The 17,865-nt window shown below is 30.9% G+C and overlaps 1 protein-coding gene across 2 annotated transcripts; it reads right to left on the reverse strand.

Annotated features, from left to right (window-relative positions):
- Window positions 1-54: 54 nt before the first annotated feature.
- On the reverse strand, window positions 55-16,186 carry LOC143082273 (carboxy-terminal kinesin 2-like). 2 transcript variants are annotated; one of them, XM_076257887.1, is made up of 15 exons: window positions 16,085-16,186; window positions 13,714-13,821; window positions 12,577-12,829; window positions 12,129-12,224; window positions 11,409-11,658; window positions 9,923-10,133; window positions 9,364-9,531; window positions 8,822-8,968; window positions 8,259-8,381; window positions 7,537-7,710; window positions 6,752-6,913; window positions 5,803-5,941; window positions 4,132-4,271; window positions 3,082-3,231; window positions 55-2,403 (listed from the first exon to the last, which is right to left on the reverse strand). In XM_076257887.1, the coding sequence occupies exons 1-15, from the start codon at window positions 16,094-16,096 to the stop codon at window positions 2,362-2,364; spliced, it is 2,175 nt and encodes a 724-aa protein (XP_076114002.1). In that variant the 5' UTR covers window positions 16,097-16,186; the 3' UTR covers window positions 55-2,361. The 2 variants fall into 2 exon arrangements, with proteins under 2 accessions (XP_076114002.1, XP_076114001.1); XM_076257886.1 differs by having other exon boundaries at window positions 12,129-12,227.
- Window positions 16,187-17,865: the final 1,679 nt, after the last annotated feature.

Genomic DNA, 17,865 nt, shown 5'->3' on the forward strand with positions numbered 1-17,865 from the left:
CTGGGCACTCTTCATCTACAATTAGTAAAATTACGACCAAAAAAAAAGGCAAACTCTCTTTGACTATTTATTCCTTAAACTAATATAGACGATAGAATACCAATGTAAGCAACAGAATAGATAGAAAAGTTTAGTGAAGAAAGATTACATGAGATTCAGATAGATAAACATGTATACATTCCTTACAATTCATTCAATAAATTCTTAATTTCATTAAATGTGTCATACACAATAAATATTTCCCATTTACACTGTGAAACAAATTAGAACAGTTATCTTGTTTTGAGGTTTAAAATGACTTCAATTAAAAACTAACACTACAAAGATTAAAGGGAGAGTCTCAAGACTCACCCAAAGGAGAATTATTAGTATATTCTCCAAAATGTGGGTTTTACTTCCAGGGAAACAAAATTTTTCCCCAGACACTTGTTTCTTATCTATTACCTTACCTAACAGAATTTAAAGTTTTTATTTATAATAATAATAATGTGGTAACAGAATTTAAAGTTTTTATTTATAATAATAATGTGGTAACAGAATTTAAAGTTTTTATTTATAATAATAATGTGGTATCTTTAATTTTGCAGGAACACAATTCTGTGGATTAGAGAAAATGTTTTTGTTGGTACTTGATTTTGTTAAACACTTTTTTATTTTCACATAAGCCCTCAAAATTTGGTAATAAATCTGCATGCTATATTAACAGAACATTTTATTTTGTTAATCACCAAACTACAATTACTTTTTCAATTGCAAAATTTATATAAATCTTATTTATTATATTCAAATTAATATAGTATTATTCAACTGAAATGAGTGTTTGCGTTTCATAGAATATACAATGTATAAAGTTTAAATTGAAAGGTGTATAAAATATTTACATATTTACAGATGTAAAATGGATGATAATTAGTTCATGCAATGGACTACAGCATATGCCATTAAACTGATATATATGGACTACAGTACATGAAACAACAATTTACTGTGGACTCATTTATTTTCTTGGGTATCAAATTTTTTTGGGTATCAATTTTCGTGGATTGAGGAACACTTCTATCTTCACGGATATTTGATTTCGTGTTTTTTTCCACTCACTGCATACAAAGCCTATAGAAAATTTGTAATTTGTTTCGATCATTTGAATTTGTTATTCACCTATATCCATGAAACCCACGAAAAATGGTAGACAACTCATATTAATGAATCCACAGTATACAGAAACTAGAATATTAAAATCCTCACAAAAATATTGTCAATCTCATTCATACAATTAATACAGAGACTAGCAAACACATAATAAAAATCTGGCACTTATGACTGATATCTACAGCAATTAAAAATTCTGAATGCATTATGCTGCCTTTTAAATATGAACACATTATAAAAGAACTCATAAAATTTACTTAAAGAATAAAACTTTTTCTTGTATAGCAACATACTATTTCCCGCAGAAAGTTCTATAAAGTAAGTATTCAATAGTTTATGATACTGCACTAGTGCAAATATAACTTTAAACATCATCAGTGACAAATACTTTTTCGATCCAGTTTTCAAGCGTTGCTTTGCAAAAAAGGGTTATTGCATGAATATTATGCATCATACATTATATTGCACTTGCAAGTTCATGTAATCTGAAAAATTACATAGGACAATAGTTTCCAATATTCATACAATAAATTTTATAAGACCGTATTTCTTATTTAGATTACTTGTATTTATTCTTGCCCCAAATATCTTCAAGACACAAGTGTGCCAGTATTGAAAAAAAACATGCTCAAATAACTGTAAATTCCATACAAGTGGCAATGGTGTTTCACAATAGTTTAAACTTGAATTTTAAATTTTGAAAGCATTATTTGTAAGCAGTATTTCCTGTAATATTTTTTCTCACATTGTTGATCATTTTTCAGTAATAAGTGCACTGAAACATTTCTGAATTTGTAGCCTTTTAACAAGAACAACAGATATTTCAAAGAAATTTCTACCAATTTTTTTATATAACACAAAAATCTCATTTTTGGGCAAGTAAATTATGAAGAGTTACCAAAATTTGAGAAAGAATATTCTTTTTAGTTTGATATTAAAGTTTACAGTAATAAAAAGTGTTTCGTTAATCCTGAAAATTCAACAAAAAATCTTTGACAGATACATATATATGTAATGATCCAAAAATCAAATTATTTTAAAAACTACGATAAAAAATACATCATTGTACCAATATTGAAATGAAATACATGTATAATAAATAAGTATTAAAATTCTTAATTCAACATTTGATACAACAATACATATAGCAGACTTTTTTGTGCTTTAAAAACTTGTCAAATGCACCACATAAATTTAAAAATCTGTAATTGTTTATCTTTTCTGTTGTGCTGTTCCTATATTACACTGGTTCACCTAGGGAAAAAAAAGAATAAAATAAAATAAATCATTCAGTTATATCCAATCAGTCAATTATCACCATGGCAACTTCTAAGAAATCAATTTACTTTGACTTGTCAGAAAATTTGACAAAGTAGGAGAATCACTATTTTTGTTCCAAACTTCAGAAATTTTACCAATCAATTTCTAAATAAAAGTTCACAAACATACACAAGTTTAAATCATAACAACTTATATTTGACAACCTGAAATAACCAGAGGAAATCTTTTATAGATCTGAAGAAAAAAACAAAAAGTTGTACACGATGCCATGAAAAGCTTATCCCAAAAACATTATACAGCTGGTATAATAAAGAATTTTTTGACCATCGGGAAACTAAATCTAAGGTGAACTAAAATTCAACATCATAAAATTGTAGACAATATATTGAACCAATCCAGAAGCTAAGTAACATGAAAACAAAAGTTACAGTAAAAAGATGATTGCAGTATATCAATTTTGAGTGAGGTATAACTTTACTGGCAACTGATGTTTTAGTTAATTGTATACTTGGATATTTTATTGAGCCTTGTCCTTGCCATACTTGGTGCATTAATAAGAACATCAGTGAAGTACATAACAAATGTTTTGTTGTCCCATTAATGTACATTTGATGTCCATATTTATGATTCTAAGTAACTTAAGTAACTTACCTTTGTGGCAAACCTAAGTGAATTGAGTGTTTCCTGGAAACATTCTTCTTTAGGAGAAACATTAACGAACATAAGAGTTTTACTATTGCCTCCTAAAGAGTTCTGTAAAAGGTACGTTAACTTTGAGTTTCTGTAAGGTATATGGTTGTCCTGAAAATATATAAATTTTACGATTTCACTGTTGATTCTAATAATTCTGATAAATATTGCTACTATTTGAATATCAAACAAAATAGCATTTGTTTGTTACAGAACTGACTTTATACATGAATTATTAATTCAAAGAGCATAAGAGCAAAGTAAAAGAAATGTTTAACACTACTAATGATAAAATATACAAAGTATATATAGAATTTTCAAGAGAGTGATCCCCATTTTCTCAAAGTATTTTAGAAATAAGTCAACAAGTTATTTAATTTTCACAGCTGTTTTTCTTTCCCTTTATATGATTGTTTGTTTTTCTTAACATATGTTTAACAACAAACAATTTCCTAACATGTACCTGTCCCAAGTCAGGAATCTGATGTATAGTAGTTGTCGTTTGTTTATGTAATTTATATGTGTTTCTCGTTTCTCGGTTTTTTTTTATATAGATTAGACCGTTGGTTTTCCTGTTTGAATGGTTTTACACTAGTAATTTTTGGGGCCCTTTATAGCTTGTTGATCGTTGTGAGCCAAGGCTCCGCATAGAAGGCCATACCTTGACCTATAATGGTTTACTTTTAAATATTGTTATTTGGATGGAGAGTTGTCTCATTGGCACTCATACCACATCTTTCTATATCTACTTAAATCCAAGAATGATAACATATGTATCTTCTATTGTATTTTAAATAGCATGTTCAAAAGCAAACATGAGCAAATTCTATCTTTGAACAGTTTAAGACCAACTTTTATATTTTTGAACGTGCAAAACTGGTTACAAACTTGAAATCAAGGGAAATGCAATGTTTGTGACAGATTTGATTTACCATTGTTTACAGAAACCTCCAAATCTTGAATAATTCAGAAAAAGGTTCAACGATATATTTCTAAGATCTTAAAACAAACCTTATTTCCTATCGCCATGATGACATTACCAAGGTTACTGAGTGATTTGTTAATAGCTAATGTCTCCTTCATTCGTTGACCTTCTGATCCAGATTCTTTGAGTCTCTCACTACCAGCCAGATCGACCAGATTTAATGTACCTGTAAGATAACACTATTAAGTCACAAACATTCACAATATCATACTAGGAGTCAGAGGTTGGCTGTTCATTTCAGTGTAAGAACACAATCAGTATTGAGAAGGCTGATATTCTCATTTACAGAATTGTTTGTTATCAAATTGAATTTGAAAATGGATTTATTTTCCCTCCCTATTTAAATATTTTTGAACTTCCACCATTTTATTCAATCACAGTGATCTGTCTATATCTTGTCTAAGATTTCAATCAGTCGGGTTTTTCCCTGTTATATTGTGTAAAGAGACTGTGTTCTACATTGGCTGGTTTCCCCAGTGATAGTTTTCCCTGTTAATTTGTGTGTAAACACACTGAATCCTACCTTGTCTGGTTTCCAGTTATAGAATTCTCCCCTGTTAATTTGTGTGTAAACACACTGAATCCTACCTTGTCTGGTTTCCCGTTTGGTTTCCCGTTATAGAATTCTCCCCTGTTAATTTGTGTGTAAACACACTGAATCCTACCTTGTCTGGTTTCCCGTTATAGAATTCTCCCCTGTTAATTTGTATGTGAACACACTAAATCCTACCTTGTCTGGTTTCCCGTTATAGAATTCTCCCCTGTTAATTTGTATGTGAACGCACTGAATCCTACCTTGTCTGGTTTCCAGTTATAGAATTCTCCCCTGTTAATTTGTATGTGAACACACTGAATCCTACCTTGTCTGGTTTCCAGTTATAGAATTCTCCCCTGTTAATTTGTGTGTAAACGCACTGAATCCTACCTTGTCTGGTTTCCAGTTATAGAATTCTCCCCTGTTAATTTGTATGTGTACACACTGAATCCTACCTTGTCTGGTTTCCAGTTATAGAATTCTCCCCTGTTAATTTGTGTGTAAACACACTGAATCCTACCTTGTCTGGTTTCCCGTTATAGAATTTTCCCCTGTTAATTTGTATGTGAACACACTGAATCCTACCTTGTCTGGTTTCCCGTTATAGAATTTTCCCCTGTTAATTTGTATGTGAACACACTGAATCCTACCTTGTCTGGTTTCCAGTTATAGAATTCTCCCCTGTTAATTTGAATGTGAACACACTGAATCCTACCTTGTCTGGTTTCCAGTTATAGAATTCTCCCCTGTTAATTTGTGTGTGAACACACTGAATCCTACCTTGTCTGGTTTCCAGTCATAGAATTCTCCCCTGTTAATTTGTGTGTAAACGCACTGAATCTACGGTTTCCCGTTATAGAATTCTCCCCTGTTAATTTGTATGTGTATACACTGAATCCTACCTTGTCTGGTTTCCAGTTATAGAATTCTCCCCTGTTAATTTGTGTGTAAACACACTGAATCCTACCTTGTCTGGTTTCCCGTTATAGAATTTTCCCCTGTTAATTTGTATGTGAACACACTGAATCCTACCTTGTCTGGTTTCAAGTTATAGAATTCTCCCCTGTTAATTTGTGTGTAAACAAACTGAATCCTACCTTGTCTGGTTTCCCGTTATAGAATTTTCCCCTGTTAATTTGAGTGTAAACACCAGAAGTCCTACCTTGGCTGGTTTCCCCTGTTATTGAGTTTTCCCCTGTTAATTTGAGTGTGAACACACTATGACTCCTCGATGACCTCTCGTTACACTTAGTTTCTCCCACTGATCTGTTCTTAGATGCTTTCTGTAACAACTGATACACCTATAAAACAATTCAGAAAAATATTATTCGACAGAACAAGTGAAAATGCACATAATGAATGTCAAAATAAATGATTTCAACAGAAATGAAGAATTGTCCATGGAACACATATGATGTATTAAGTTTTTCTAAAGGGACATAACTTGAGGACTGTAAAAGTGACGCCACCCAAAATTGAACTTGATCTGTGTTTAATGGATATATGCATTGTGTGTACTGAAAATGCAAATAAAAAATCAATGTTTAATTGTGCAAATTGATTTTAGAAAGCAAAAATATTAATTTGATGTGCAAAGTGATTGTTTATTGTAAGAATTTTAGCAAAAGGTTAATGCAATGAAATCACAAAAATATCAACATTTTAAGATTAGACATTTATCCAACAACAACAAGAGTAATGACCTAACTTCTGATAGTTTGACATGTATCTACTAACTTGATAATATGAAAACAGAACATATACATATCAAATGATTTTGTTATACAAAATCTGTCATGCTAAACATATATATAGTAATTTGGCAGCTTATACATGTTATACAAAATCTATCATGCTAAACATATATATAGTAATTTGGCAGCTTATACATGTTATACAAAATCTATCATGCTAAACATATATATAGTAATTTGGCAGCTTATACATGTTATACAAAATCTATCATGCTAAACATTTATATAGTAATTTGGCAGCTTATACATGTTATACAAAATCTATCATGCTAAACATTTATATAGTAATTTGGCAGCTTATACATGTTGACTGTCAGCTGAACCCTGCTACTTTTGTCAGTTGAGATCATGACTTACCATTTCCTCTTTAGTGACCGGAACAATGGTCAAGTTAGTAACAAAGACTTCGTTACTGTTTTTCTGACCAGACATTTTGATATCATGTTTTAGATCTTCATCACCAAGCAAGTCATGGATTGTTTCATTGTAGATTTCTAAAAATGAGGCATCTAAAGCATACTGCAAAATAAATTTATAAATAAAATAGCTATCTTTAATATTTCTTTCAGGAACAACAATATAGAATCAAATTTGTACCATAGTTAGGTTTCAACATTTTCTTTTCCTTGCCTCCAGTAAAAGTATATTATTAGAATGTCAGATATAAATATTTTTTTGTTTTACAGTTATAGAATTGCTATGTTCTTATACAGTAATTGTTCCTCCTGTTACTGACCTGCAAACACCAAGTCAAAAAAGATAGCCTAAACCTCAATTATTATTTCTAAATCACTAAAATGTATCAAACTTATATGTTCTTTCAGCTGGAGGTATTTAATACATACGTACATGTTGGTGTATGAATACAACGTCAGAGTGGGCATGTCGCCATAAAAATTAACAACATTGAAAATAAAAGTAATACTTTTAACCAATCAGAAGACAGTAAATACCCCAAATTTATTTATTTACAATTACGTTATTAATAATCATATCCCACAATTTTACCAGTAATGCATGATTTTCAATAAATAAATGCACACATCAATTTGGGAATTAACCAACATATGAAAGCAAAATATGCCTTTTGTTTTGGCCTTAAACTTATCTAATGAATAAGAATACTTTGACAGAACACTTACTTTCCATCCTTTACTCTCTAGTTCTCTGGTAGAATCAAATATTTGTAGAACTGCTCTAGGGATCATTCCCCTATTGTCCACATCATTAACAGATGTACCTTCCATCGTATAAGTCTTTCCTGAGCCTGTCTGTCCGTAGGCAAATATACACACATTATAACCATCCAAAGCACTCTGTAAAATATAAAACAAATTCAGGAACTAAATATGGTTTATTTTTTTGTGTACCAAATGCAGAATGAACAACAGCATTCACAGAAATATAGTTAACTAAATGTTTAAAACTGATTTTATAGATGAGTTGTACTTGCAGTTGTTCAGAATATTTCTTCATATGCTTGTCAATGTAAAGAACATGCATGAATGTGGAAAACAATTTTAGTTGTAAGTTTTTATGTGAAACCTACTCCAGAACAAGAGAAAGATCTTAAAATGTGTCACACATTATAGCTTTCCAATATGAACATAATTCAAAATATATCAAGAAGATTTGATATGTAGATGTTGAGGGAAAAAAAATGTTACACTCATATCAATGTGAAGAACATACATGCATAGTACTCCTTCCCCTTCGTTAGAGATGGAGGTATAATTAAGGGAATCGATTGTATTGTCCTAGATTACATGTTGGAATGAGGGCAGATTGATTTTGGATGTCTTACCCTTCACCTTATTAGTGATAGTTTTATATTGTAGAATATCTAGAATTACTTCAAACAAACCTGAACTAACTGTGAGATTTCTTCAAACACTTGTTTCTGTGAAGTATGGTCACTGAAAACTTTGTCAAAACCAAACTCATATTTACTCTGGGCATTATTACCTCCCTTCTTTGTCAAGCAACTCTGAAAAAATAAGTCATATTTATTAGTGGTTTTATTATTACCTCCCTTCTTTGTTTAACAAAACATTACTGTGCCTCTTCTACATCAGAAACTTCATCGGTAATTGTGGCTGGTCTTTCAAGGTTCACATCAATAGACATTTAGTGAAGACAGAAACTGTCCTACAAGGTGCAAATATCTATAATCCACATCACAATACAAAACTTAGACAATGTTACAAATTGAATTGTTTCAAAATCGGTGAACATTTGTATAGGAAGCACATAATATCTTGAAACAAAATGTTTCTGATACATAAATTAAATGTGCTTTCTATACAAATTAATCAAATAAGTAATATTCCAAAATACAGAAATAAAAGGATTTTATTTTAATTTGTTTGTTCTAGTTCAGAGAGCCAAAGTTAAAAAGCGAAAATCATACCAAAATATGACTCATACCTCATTCAATGTAGCATCACCTGTTTTGTCTAGCTCTATTATCCTTTGTTCCTGATCAGGAAAGTTCATGTGACTTATCATCCCATCATTTCCTAGAGTTTCATCTCCCAGTAAAGGTCGAACTCTACAGAACACCCTGATGTTGCCCTGAAATCAGCAAAAAGGTATTTCTCTTCTACTGTTTTAATATCATTTAAGTTACTTGTTAAATTTTGTTGTTGTTAAATTTTACTTATCCATGTACATATAATGGTACACGAATGTTCTAATTTGTCAACCATTACAGAAAAGTAATAGGTTTGTATGATAGTATTTATGTTACGATATAAAATAGTAGATGATACATGTTTAAGGTGTACTTTTCATATTGTCATTACGTTTATTAGATGAAATCTAAATGGAAATTCCTGGTTTGGTTTTTTTTTTAATTTGTTTTTGTAAGTATTAAATCAAGCTGGCACTAAAGGTATTGAAGAACATGTTTATTTAAAATTACCTGTTGATTAAAAATCATAAAAATTCAGTTCATTACAGCTACATACCTTTAATTCCTGAATTTGGTTGTGTAATTTTCTTCTCTCTGTTTCATGACTTCTGATCTGACAGTTTTGTTCTTCTATCTCTCTATCTCTATTTTCCAGTAAGTTTCTCAGTCTCTCTATTTCAGTATCTTTTGTTTTGTTTGATGTAACAGCCTGTTCAAGTCGTAACTGTGAAGAGAGATTCAATACATGTTATATTTCTATTATGTCGCTCTTATTACTTAACCTGTAATATAAACAAAAATAAGTTTTCTTATCTTTCTTTGGCTTATTCAGCTAAAGAATTTTTCCTGATCATGCTTATTGCTTAATCTTATTAACACAAGAACAGTGCCAAAGGTTTTTATATCCCTTCCCCAGAGTAAAATTAGTTTACTGTACTGTTAAAGTACATAAATTATTATAACAATGCTCAAGAGTAACTTGCTCTCAAAAATAAGTCAAAATCATTATCAGTGTTTAAATTTAATTCATTTAAGTTTCATATATTAAAATAAATTTGCATTAGATTATTTTACATAATCTTCAGTTAAGATTTATTTATTGAATGATATCATACTTTCGTATTCTCTAGTTCTGCTCCCATTCCTGCCTGAGCTGATGTTAGCTGTGCTACAGATGCTTTGAGTCCGTCCACCTCTACTCTCCTGGCGTTCAGATCACTCTGTAAACTCTCGTTCTGACGAGATAACGTCTCCTTTAGAAAGGTCATATCGCTGATTTCTCTCTGTAGACCTCTTTGAACTTCATCACGCTTATCCTCTTCTTGTCTGAATTTGAAAGGTTTAACATTTAAGAATTGAATGCTTCTCTTTATAATTTTATTGAGGTGTAAAAGTGTTGTTCAAGCCATTCAATTCTTCTAATAATAACCAATCCTGATTTTTTTTATTTTCATATTTGAATGCTGTCAAGAATCACATGAATATGCTTAACACTGATTTCAAGTTGTAGTTAAATATAGTTTTGTAGAATTTGCTATTTAAAGGGGCACTAGCTACGAGATATATAAAAAAACTAAAGTAAGATTTTTTTTTTGTTCAATCAATAATGAAAGTGAAATAGTGAAATAATAATTTGCTTTTAGCAGCCAAAATGGTTCAATTTTGTCAAATTGAACGAAGAAACATTGATAATTACTCATTCACTTGCAAGTGAATTAGTCGACCTCATTTAATCCGTATTCATGTGAACTTAAATTTTACCCCTTGCTAGAGATTGACAACGCATGCATTGTACGTGTACTGGTTATTTAAAGAAAAAGAATGCCAACAATGAAAATGAAACTATGGTAAATCTTTTGATTACTGATTCGACCCATATAAAATCATTCTTATACGGTTAAAAACAATGAGAAACATATATTTTTAATCTATAAAATAAACTCAAACAGACCTAAAAAAAATCCAATTGCACATGTTGGTTTAATCTATTCATATCTTTATTCATGTTTACATCGCTTATATGGTCATCTGAGGTCAAATCGATAGTTAATTAGATGGCGTCTAAACTAAAATACACACGAAACAAACCTTCATATTGTCTACCCCATGCTCTGTAAACTGTTTATTTTAGACTTTTGGTAGTTTGGATAAATGTTTTACATTATTATAAATCAAATATGAGAATTTGAGTCAAATCGATGACCATGAATTTGATAGTGCCCCTTTAACAGAAAGTTCCTTATTGTTGACCAATTAAACCTGTATAATGTTAGATATTGAATGTTCTCTAATTTTATTTACATGTATATTTTGCACACTTAATTGAAACTTCTTGATAGCAATCTTCTTGGTAGGTATTAAAAGCATACTTCATTCAATCAACTTTGTGATTTCAGACAGTGACAAATAAACCATTAAAAAGCTAACATTTGACAATTAAAATGAGTGCATATAATAAGATTAAAATATAGACAAGGAGACACATTTGTAAAAGCAAATTGCTTGTTTCTGAATCCTTAATATTATTTTATTTGTATAATATAATTTAATGTTGATTTATCTGAATAAATATTGTTTAAACTAAGATTAAGTGAGCCATACCTGAGTTTTCTTTTTAAGTCAGTGATTTCTTCGGAGGCCTGACTAACTATATTTTCTTTAATTGACACAGTCCCAGACAGCTGTTGGTTCATTGATTCCAGAGATACAATTCTCTGATTCTGTGTTTCCATTTGATTGACGAGACCTTCCCTGCTATTGGTTTGTTTCTCTAACTTAGCCTCCATGTCTTCAAGTCGTCCCTTCAGATCCCATGCTGGTCTCTTCTTACCACCACCTCCACCATTACCAGCTATTCAATAACAATTGTACTCAATTTATAAATTCACTAGAAAAAATACTAAAAAATGCTGTGGATTCGTTTATATTTGTGTTACTATTTTTTGTGGATTGCGGAATAATTGTATTTTTGTATAATTCAGTCAGGGTTTCATTATAGACAGCATACAGGACTGATCAATTGTACTTGGTTTAACATTCAAATTCATGATTCACCTGTATCAATGAAACCAAAGAAAATTGGTATCCTATTAACATGATGAAAAATAACGATTTCAAATTATGTGACTTTATTAGACAAATAATAACAAAATTTTACAAAAAATAAACTGTTTACAGAGCTTTGTCTTGCCTACATGTTATTTGGATAGTATAATGCAAACATTGAATTTGAACAACTCTCAGTCAATGGACCATACTGAAAGGATGGGGACAAATTATCTCCATCGAAATTTAAAACTCCTATAATCAGGATTTACTAACCTGGTGGTTTATTAGATGAAGATGTCTTACTGGTTGCAAGTCTAACTGTTCCCTGTGCTCCCCTTGCAGGTGGTGGTCTGGTATTGGTGCTTGATGCTGCTGTTTAAACACAATTTATTCACAATATAAGCAATGAAAAATTATTTAATACATACATGTAGGTACAATGTACATGTATAATAAACAGAAAATCTATGTTGTTAATAAACATGAAACATTTTTTACTAATTCTGTATTGACTGGTTTTGTTTTTTTATCATGGCAACATTTTGTGTAATGTTATTACTACCTTCTTTTTCAGGTGAATATGCATGATAGTAAGACTTGAAGGGTTGTCTGTTTATCATTTTAATCTATCATCCTTGAAACATCCATTGTTCTTTATCTATATGGACAAAACTCGCCCAGAGAAATATGAATTAGAGTAACTACCCAATCAAATGTTTACCTTTTGCAGTTGGTTTGACTACAGCAGTGTTAGCTTTTGGACGGACATTGTTAGCCCTGAGACTTGATCCACTGTTAGTTGACCGAAGACTTGTATTAGATACAGTGGATCTGTTTAGAGAAGTCTCTGATCTTTGTCTTGTTAATGATGATCCAGTCTTCCCAGAAACCTTGCTTGTTTCTGATGATTTCCTTGCTCTTGTTTCTACGGTCCTTTCTGAATAATCTAGACATCTTCTTTTGTTGTCTTGTTTCTGGAAAATTAATCATTATAAATAGTCAAACACAGATGATATCCTTTGCATTTGATCATTTATGGATGTTATCTAAATGTCCAGCAGCTAATATTTCATGCAAGTTTAATACAAGAACCAGTTTTTTTTTTATTGTTGTTTGACTTGGATAGAAACAGAGAAATATGAACTGCCAATGTTATGTTTCTATCATATTTTCTTGACATTTATTGATTAATTAACAAGAACCAATGCTTAGAGACTGCCTTGCTCATGACATGCTATAAAACCCTTCAAACAACACTAAAAAGAATGTAGGTGACATGTTGCAAGAGAAACTTTCTGCATTTTTTTATGCTTATTTAAGTAGAGGGGCAATATTCCTGTCTTTATGTCCATCTTGTATCAGGTTATAGTTGAGGTTTAAGCTTTGGGTAAAAGTAGTTTGTGTGTTCTCACAACAATGTTAGTGTTCCCTTCTGCACTAAATAGAAGTGTAGCCCTTACCCCACCTTCTGCCCTCCAAAGCAAAAGAATGCACCCCTCTGCCTTTTCAAAAAATAAAATTTCCAAATTGACTAAGGACAGGTGCATTAGCATTTTGTAGCAGGATTAATCTATAATTGACTACTGTATATATTCAGATATTAATTGATTTTGAGATTTTTAATATCATTCAATATGAATGTGAATGGGTGAGTATTGCAATAATAGGAACTTGCATTCTGATATATCTGATACAAATATATGTTTGTAACTTTTTTGCAATTGCAATAATTAATCTCCAATTTTTGTAGGTCATGTAAAAATCACAATTTCAAATGATGGAAATAATTTACAGTACTTTATCATTAGTATATGTAGTTATTTTTATCTACAGACTAGTTATGAATCTTGTTATATACCTCCTCTGGACTCCTTGGTCTTTTCACAGTTGATGGTGGTCTAAGTTTACTGCCAAACATAGGTAGCCTTGAGTTACCTTCTCCATTTTTTGTCGCTAATGGTTTTCTCTGCAATTAAAAAGGAAATATGTCCATTACATTTTGTACTTTATAAACATCATAACAAGTGTCATAGCTAAAACATGATTGAAGCTGTACAACAGCCGTGAGGTTGGGAACAACCCCTCAATCAGGACTCACACTACTTCAGAATTATAGGAAAAAGTTACTTCTATTTTGGAACTGATCTAAAGGGAGAAGTGGTGAGATTAGAGAGAGAAGCATTCCTTTGTGCAGGGCTACCATGTTTGGTTTGTACTACACATGTAGTATTTATAGGGTCATATATATAATATGAATGTAAGTTGTTTTCTTTTTATATTGTTCAAACCATATCTGAGTATACAATTGAAGTAAAATAAAACGATAACAAAGACAACAACACCCATCAATTACCACATGGTGAGAGTTTATTCTGGTCGACATGTTTCGCCAATAAGGGTGAAGTAAAAGTTCAAATTCAGTGTGGTTTAAGTTTAAGTTCTTGTGAAAAAATAGCAACTAAATATCTAGCACTATAAAGATTTTTTTTATGTCATATTTTTAAGAAAAGTCAGCAAAATAGACCAATTACAATTCAATAAAAAATATATGTTTATGAAATTTAGTGTTTCTCATCAAAAAGTTATATATACAAATTTCTCTAATTCTTCGTCAATTTATCCCTTTCTGCACCCATTGTATAAAAAAATTTAATCAATGTGTGGTTCGTTTGATCTCAGTTCTTCATTGGTTAAAATCCGATTATGACGTCGAATTTTCTTGCTTTCCTCTGAATTTCCTATTGTCATGATTGTGACACCATGAAAAAAGGCAACCATGCTGAAGAAGTCACATAGAAAGAACACATCTTTTTGCAGATCATTCGAAAAGAAGGCAAACATTTGCCTGCATATTGTTTGAAAATCATTAGAGAAACAGATTCTACCACCAAATCTCTTGAAAATTTAACTGTTTCGAGTGGATAAATATCGTATCACACTCGATGCAGTGGTAGAATCTATATTTAACAAAGTAATATTTGTTCGTCCATAATATATTGATATTAGAAAAAATAGTCCCAGAGTTAAGCAACATATAATTGAAATAATCCATGTACATTGTGTACATGTATGGAATTATATACATTTATCAAGTAGATCTTAACAAAAGTATGTTAATTTGTGTGGAATGGGTCATTATTCCATTTGGAATCAATATTCTTCTGTCAGTTGTTCCAGTCATGCGCCCGAAGTTATACTTGTAAAAATGCAGATTTCGGCAATAACCGGTCTGTTTCTGTTGATTCCTGACTTTGATCCATAGGAAGTAAAATCATTTTAATGGCAGAGGAAGATTTGGTTTAATTTTTTTAAGTTTAACGTCACTTTAATCCAACGCCATTGGGCTACATTGTATTTCGTGGTGGCCTGATTTCTTGGTCGAGAAAGCCTGAGTACCTGGAGATAAGAAAAACTCACAATCCTTGTCAATTAAGATTTTAGTTGACTGGCTAGTGATTACAGTATTAACTACTTAGACCACTCCGCCTCAGAGGCCCCCTGATGAACAAACCGATGAACATAATGCCCATAAATGGGACATACATTGTAAAAACGAGAAACATTTATATAGTTACATGTATGAGGATGGTAATGGGGGTACCTTCATGACGAACAACAGTAAAAATTCTTACCAAATAACGTTAATGGTTATTTTTGGTGAAAGCGATCAAATGTACGCTGTCTTTTAGACGAAGAAAAAATAAAGTGATTTTGAAGAATCACGTTAAATTTTTTTCCAAAAATAACGATAACTATAATTTTCTAAGACCTTTGACGAATCACAGTAAAATTTTTACCAATCTGAAGGTAATGGTAGCCGAACATTACTGTTTGACGCTAACCGGTAAAGAGCATTACTACCCTCATGTATGAACCAAATCGTTGTCATTTTTGAGTTAACAATGACATTAACAAACATTTTGACAACCACTAACTCTAGGTAAAATCTATAAAATTATAAAGGTCATGTAGAGTGTAATTTTTTAGTTCTTTATGATGAACATATACTTTATACTCGGTGCTTTTATCGTGTGTCACTGTTAGCTTATAGCTATGAGTATGGTCTATGCCATAGCATAGGTTTGGGTTTTTTTAAACAGTCACTATAATTTTATCCAGTTCATGGTGAGTGACAGACTTTAAGTTTTTGTTAACTTGGAGGAATTAAATTGAATTAAATACTGCAAAATTCTATTATAAGCTAAAACGTTAACATAATGCACAAGCACCTGATCTTCCATTCTAAGTATTTTCAAAATACGAGCCAAACACTGTCGATTATTAAATTGGTTTCCATTGGTGCATTTTAAAGGAACATCTGTAATGCGCCCTTTCATTGGTTTTTAGGAAAATCTCTAAATACCAGAAACTTTGAACAAATACCAACGGACAGTTTATATTAAAAATTTGTTTTCTTTCTATTTGTTTGTTTTGATAAGTATGAACAAGACAGTAATGGGAATTGATAAGGTCTGCCCGGTTTAATACTTCATTTAAAAGAATAAACAGCTTAAATATATTTATGGGACAGACTAGTATGATTAAAATTCATTCATATTTGGCCTACTCGTAGCCAGAGACATATAAATACACAGTATATATGTCTCTGTCGTAGCATATTATTGTGATATGTTCAAAAAAATAATTAAAATTATAGGTCACCGAGCATTATCTCAAGCTACAGTTTGTAACAAAACGACACAATTTTTATGGTCGATCATGCAGGTAAAAACTTAATTTATGTGATTAGAGACCCTCATTATAGAAGCTTACCTAATGCATAGAATTGTAAAATAAAATACGAGAAGATAGCTTTTAAGATCTTTTAAGAAATGCGTTGAGAATATCAACTGAAAAGATAGGGTCACAGTTCGTTTTTTTCCCAGGTAAAATATAAAATAGCAAAGTTATATGTAGATTCCTTCTGAAAATGCACCATTTCAGAGTTAACCGTTAGTCCCATTAAATTGACAATTTTAAAAACATTAAATTAGGCAAAGAAAATAGACGCTTATAAAAATATTGATATAACCAGAGACATATATAATAATACATTAATCCTTATAAATTTATTCTAGTTATCTGCATTCAGAATCAAATTTTGATAATTTGAGGAAAAATCTGGACCTTAGATTTTATGTTATTTACAATCTCAGATAGCGAAAGACACCCACACTACCTTACTTCAACTTGAAGAATATTCACCAACAATTTACATCAGAAACATATATATATAATATTGATATATACCGTTGCAAGATACACTGATCTATTAAAAAAAACCTGGTATGTGAGACTGTGAAATCTTATTTAGAAGACACACGAAAGTTATTATCTTCAAACTGAGCGAGATCAGCCCAGAAGTTAAAAAGGGTGCTTCTTTTTGTAGATTTAGAACTTTGAACACAAAATTTCCTATCGAAATTGTTAGATGGCAAAACATTTAGAGAGAAGATCGTATTTGTACTTTGTGCAGTTCCGGTGATATTGGCGACGAGGTCTATTATATTTTAGAATGCTCGGCAATAGACGATAGTAGAAATTTGCTACTAAAGCATCGTTTTGTAAACAGACCAAATATTTCAAAATGTCAAGGTCTAATGAATAGTAGCAACCCGTCACAATCTCTGCAAGTTTATAAGAATTATTATTAAATACCTAGAATCTCCTGGGTAACCACTTTATGTCTCTACATCTGTATTTTAAATGTATACTATGTTGATTTATTTGTATATTTCTCTGTACCATGATTTTACTTTGGTTTACGAAAATAAAGATACATACAATAGTTTAAATAATAAAAATCATTATATTTCATTCGCAAACTTGACTAATATAGTAAAAACTTATTAATCACTTTGTTGGCTTGGATGACATAATCATTTAACAAAAAGAATGATTCAAAATCGTTAAATTATTTGACAACATTAATTAGCGTCACTGATTAATCAAGTAGGCTTGGAATAGTTAATTGTAATGGAATATATACAAACCAGTGAAGTGTGGTGGT

The sequence above is a fragment of the Mytilus galloprovincialis genome, chromosome 7 (genome assembly GCF_965363235.1).
Source record: "Mytilus galloprovincialis chromosome 7, xbMytGall1.hap1.1, whole genome shotgun sequence".
NCBI lineage: Eukaryota > Metazoa > Mollusca > Bivalvia > Mytilida > Mytilidae > Mytilus > Mytilus galloprovincialis.

Coding starts and splice junctions, on each gene's coding strand:
- LOC143082273 (XM_076257886.1), bottom strand. Junction 12,830..13,713: donor GACCAAGGAGTCCAGAGGAG/GTATATAACAAG, acceptor TTAATTTTCCAG/AAACAAGACAACAAAAGAAG. Junction 9,532..9,922: donor CAGAACTAGAGAATACGAAA/GTATGATATCAT, acceptor CTCTCTTCACAG/TTACGACTTGAACAGGCTGT.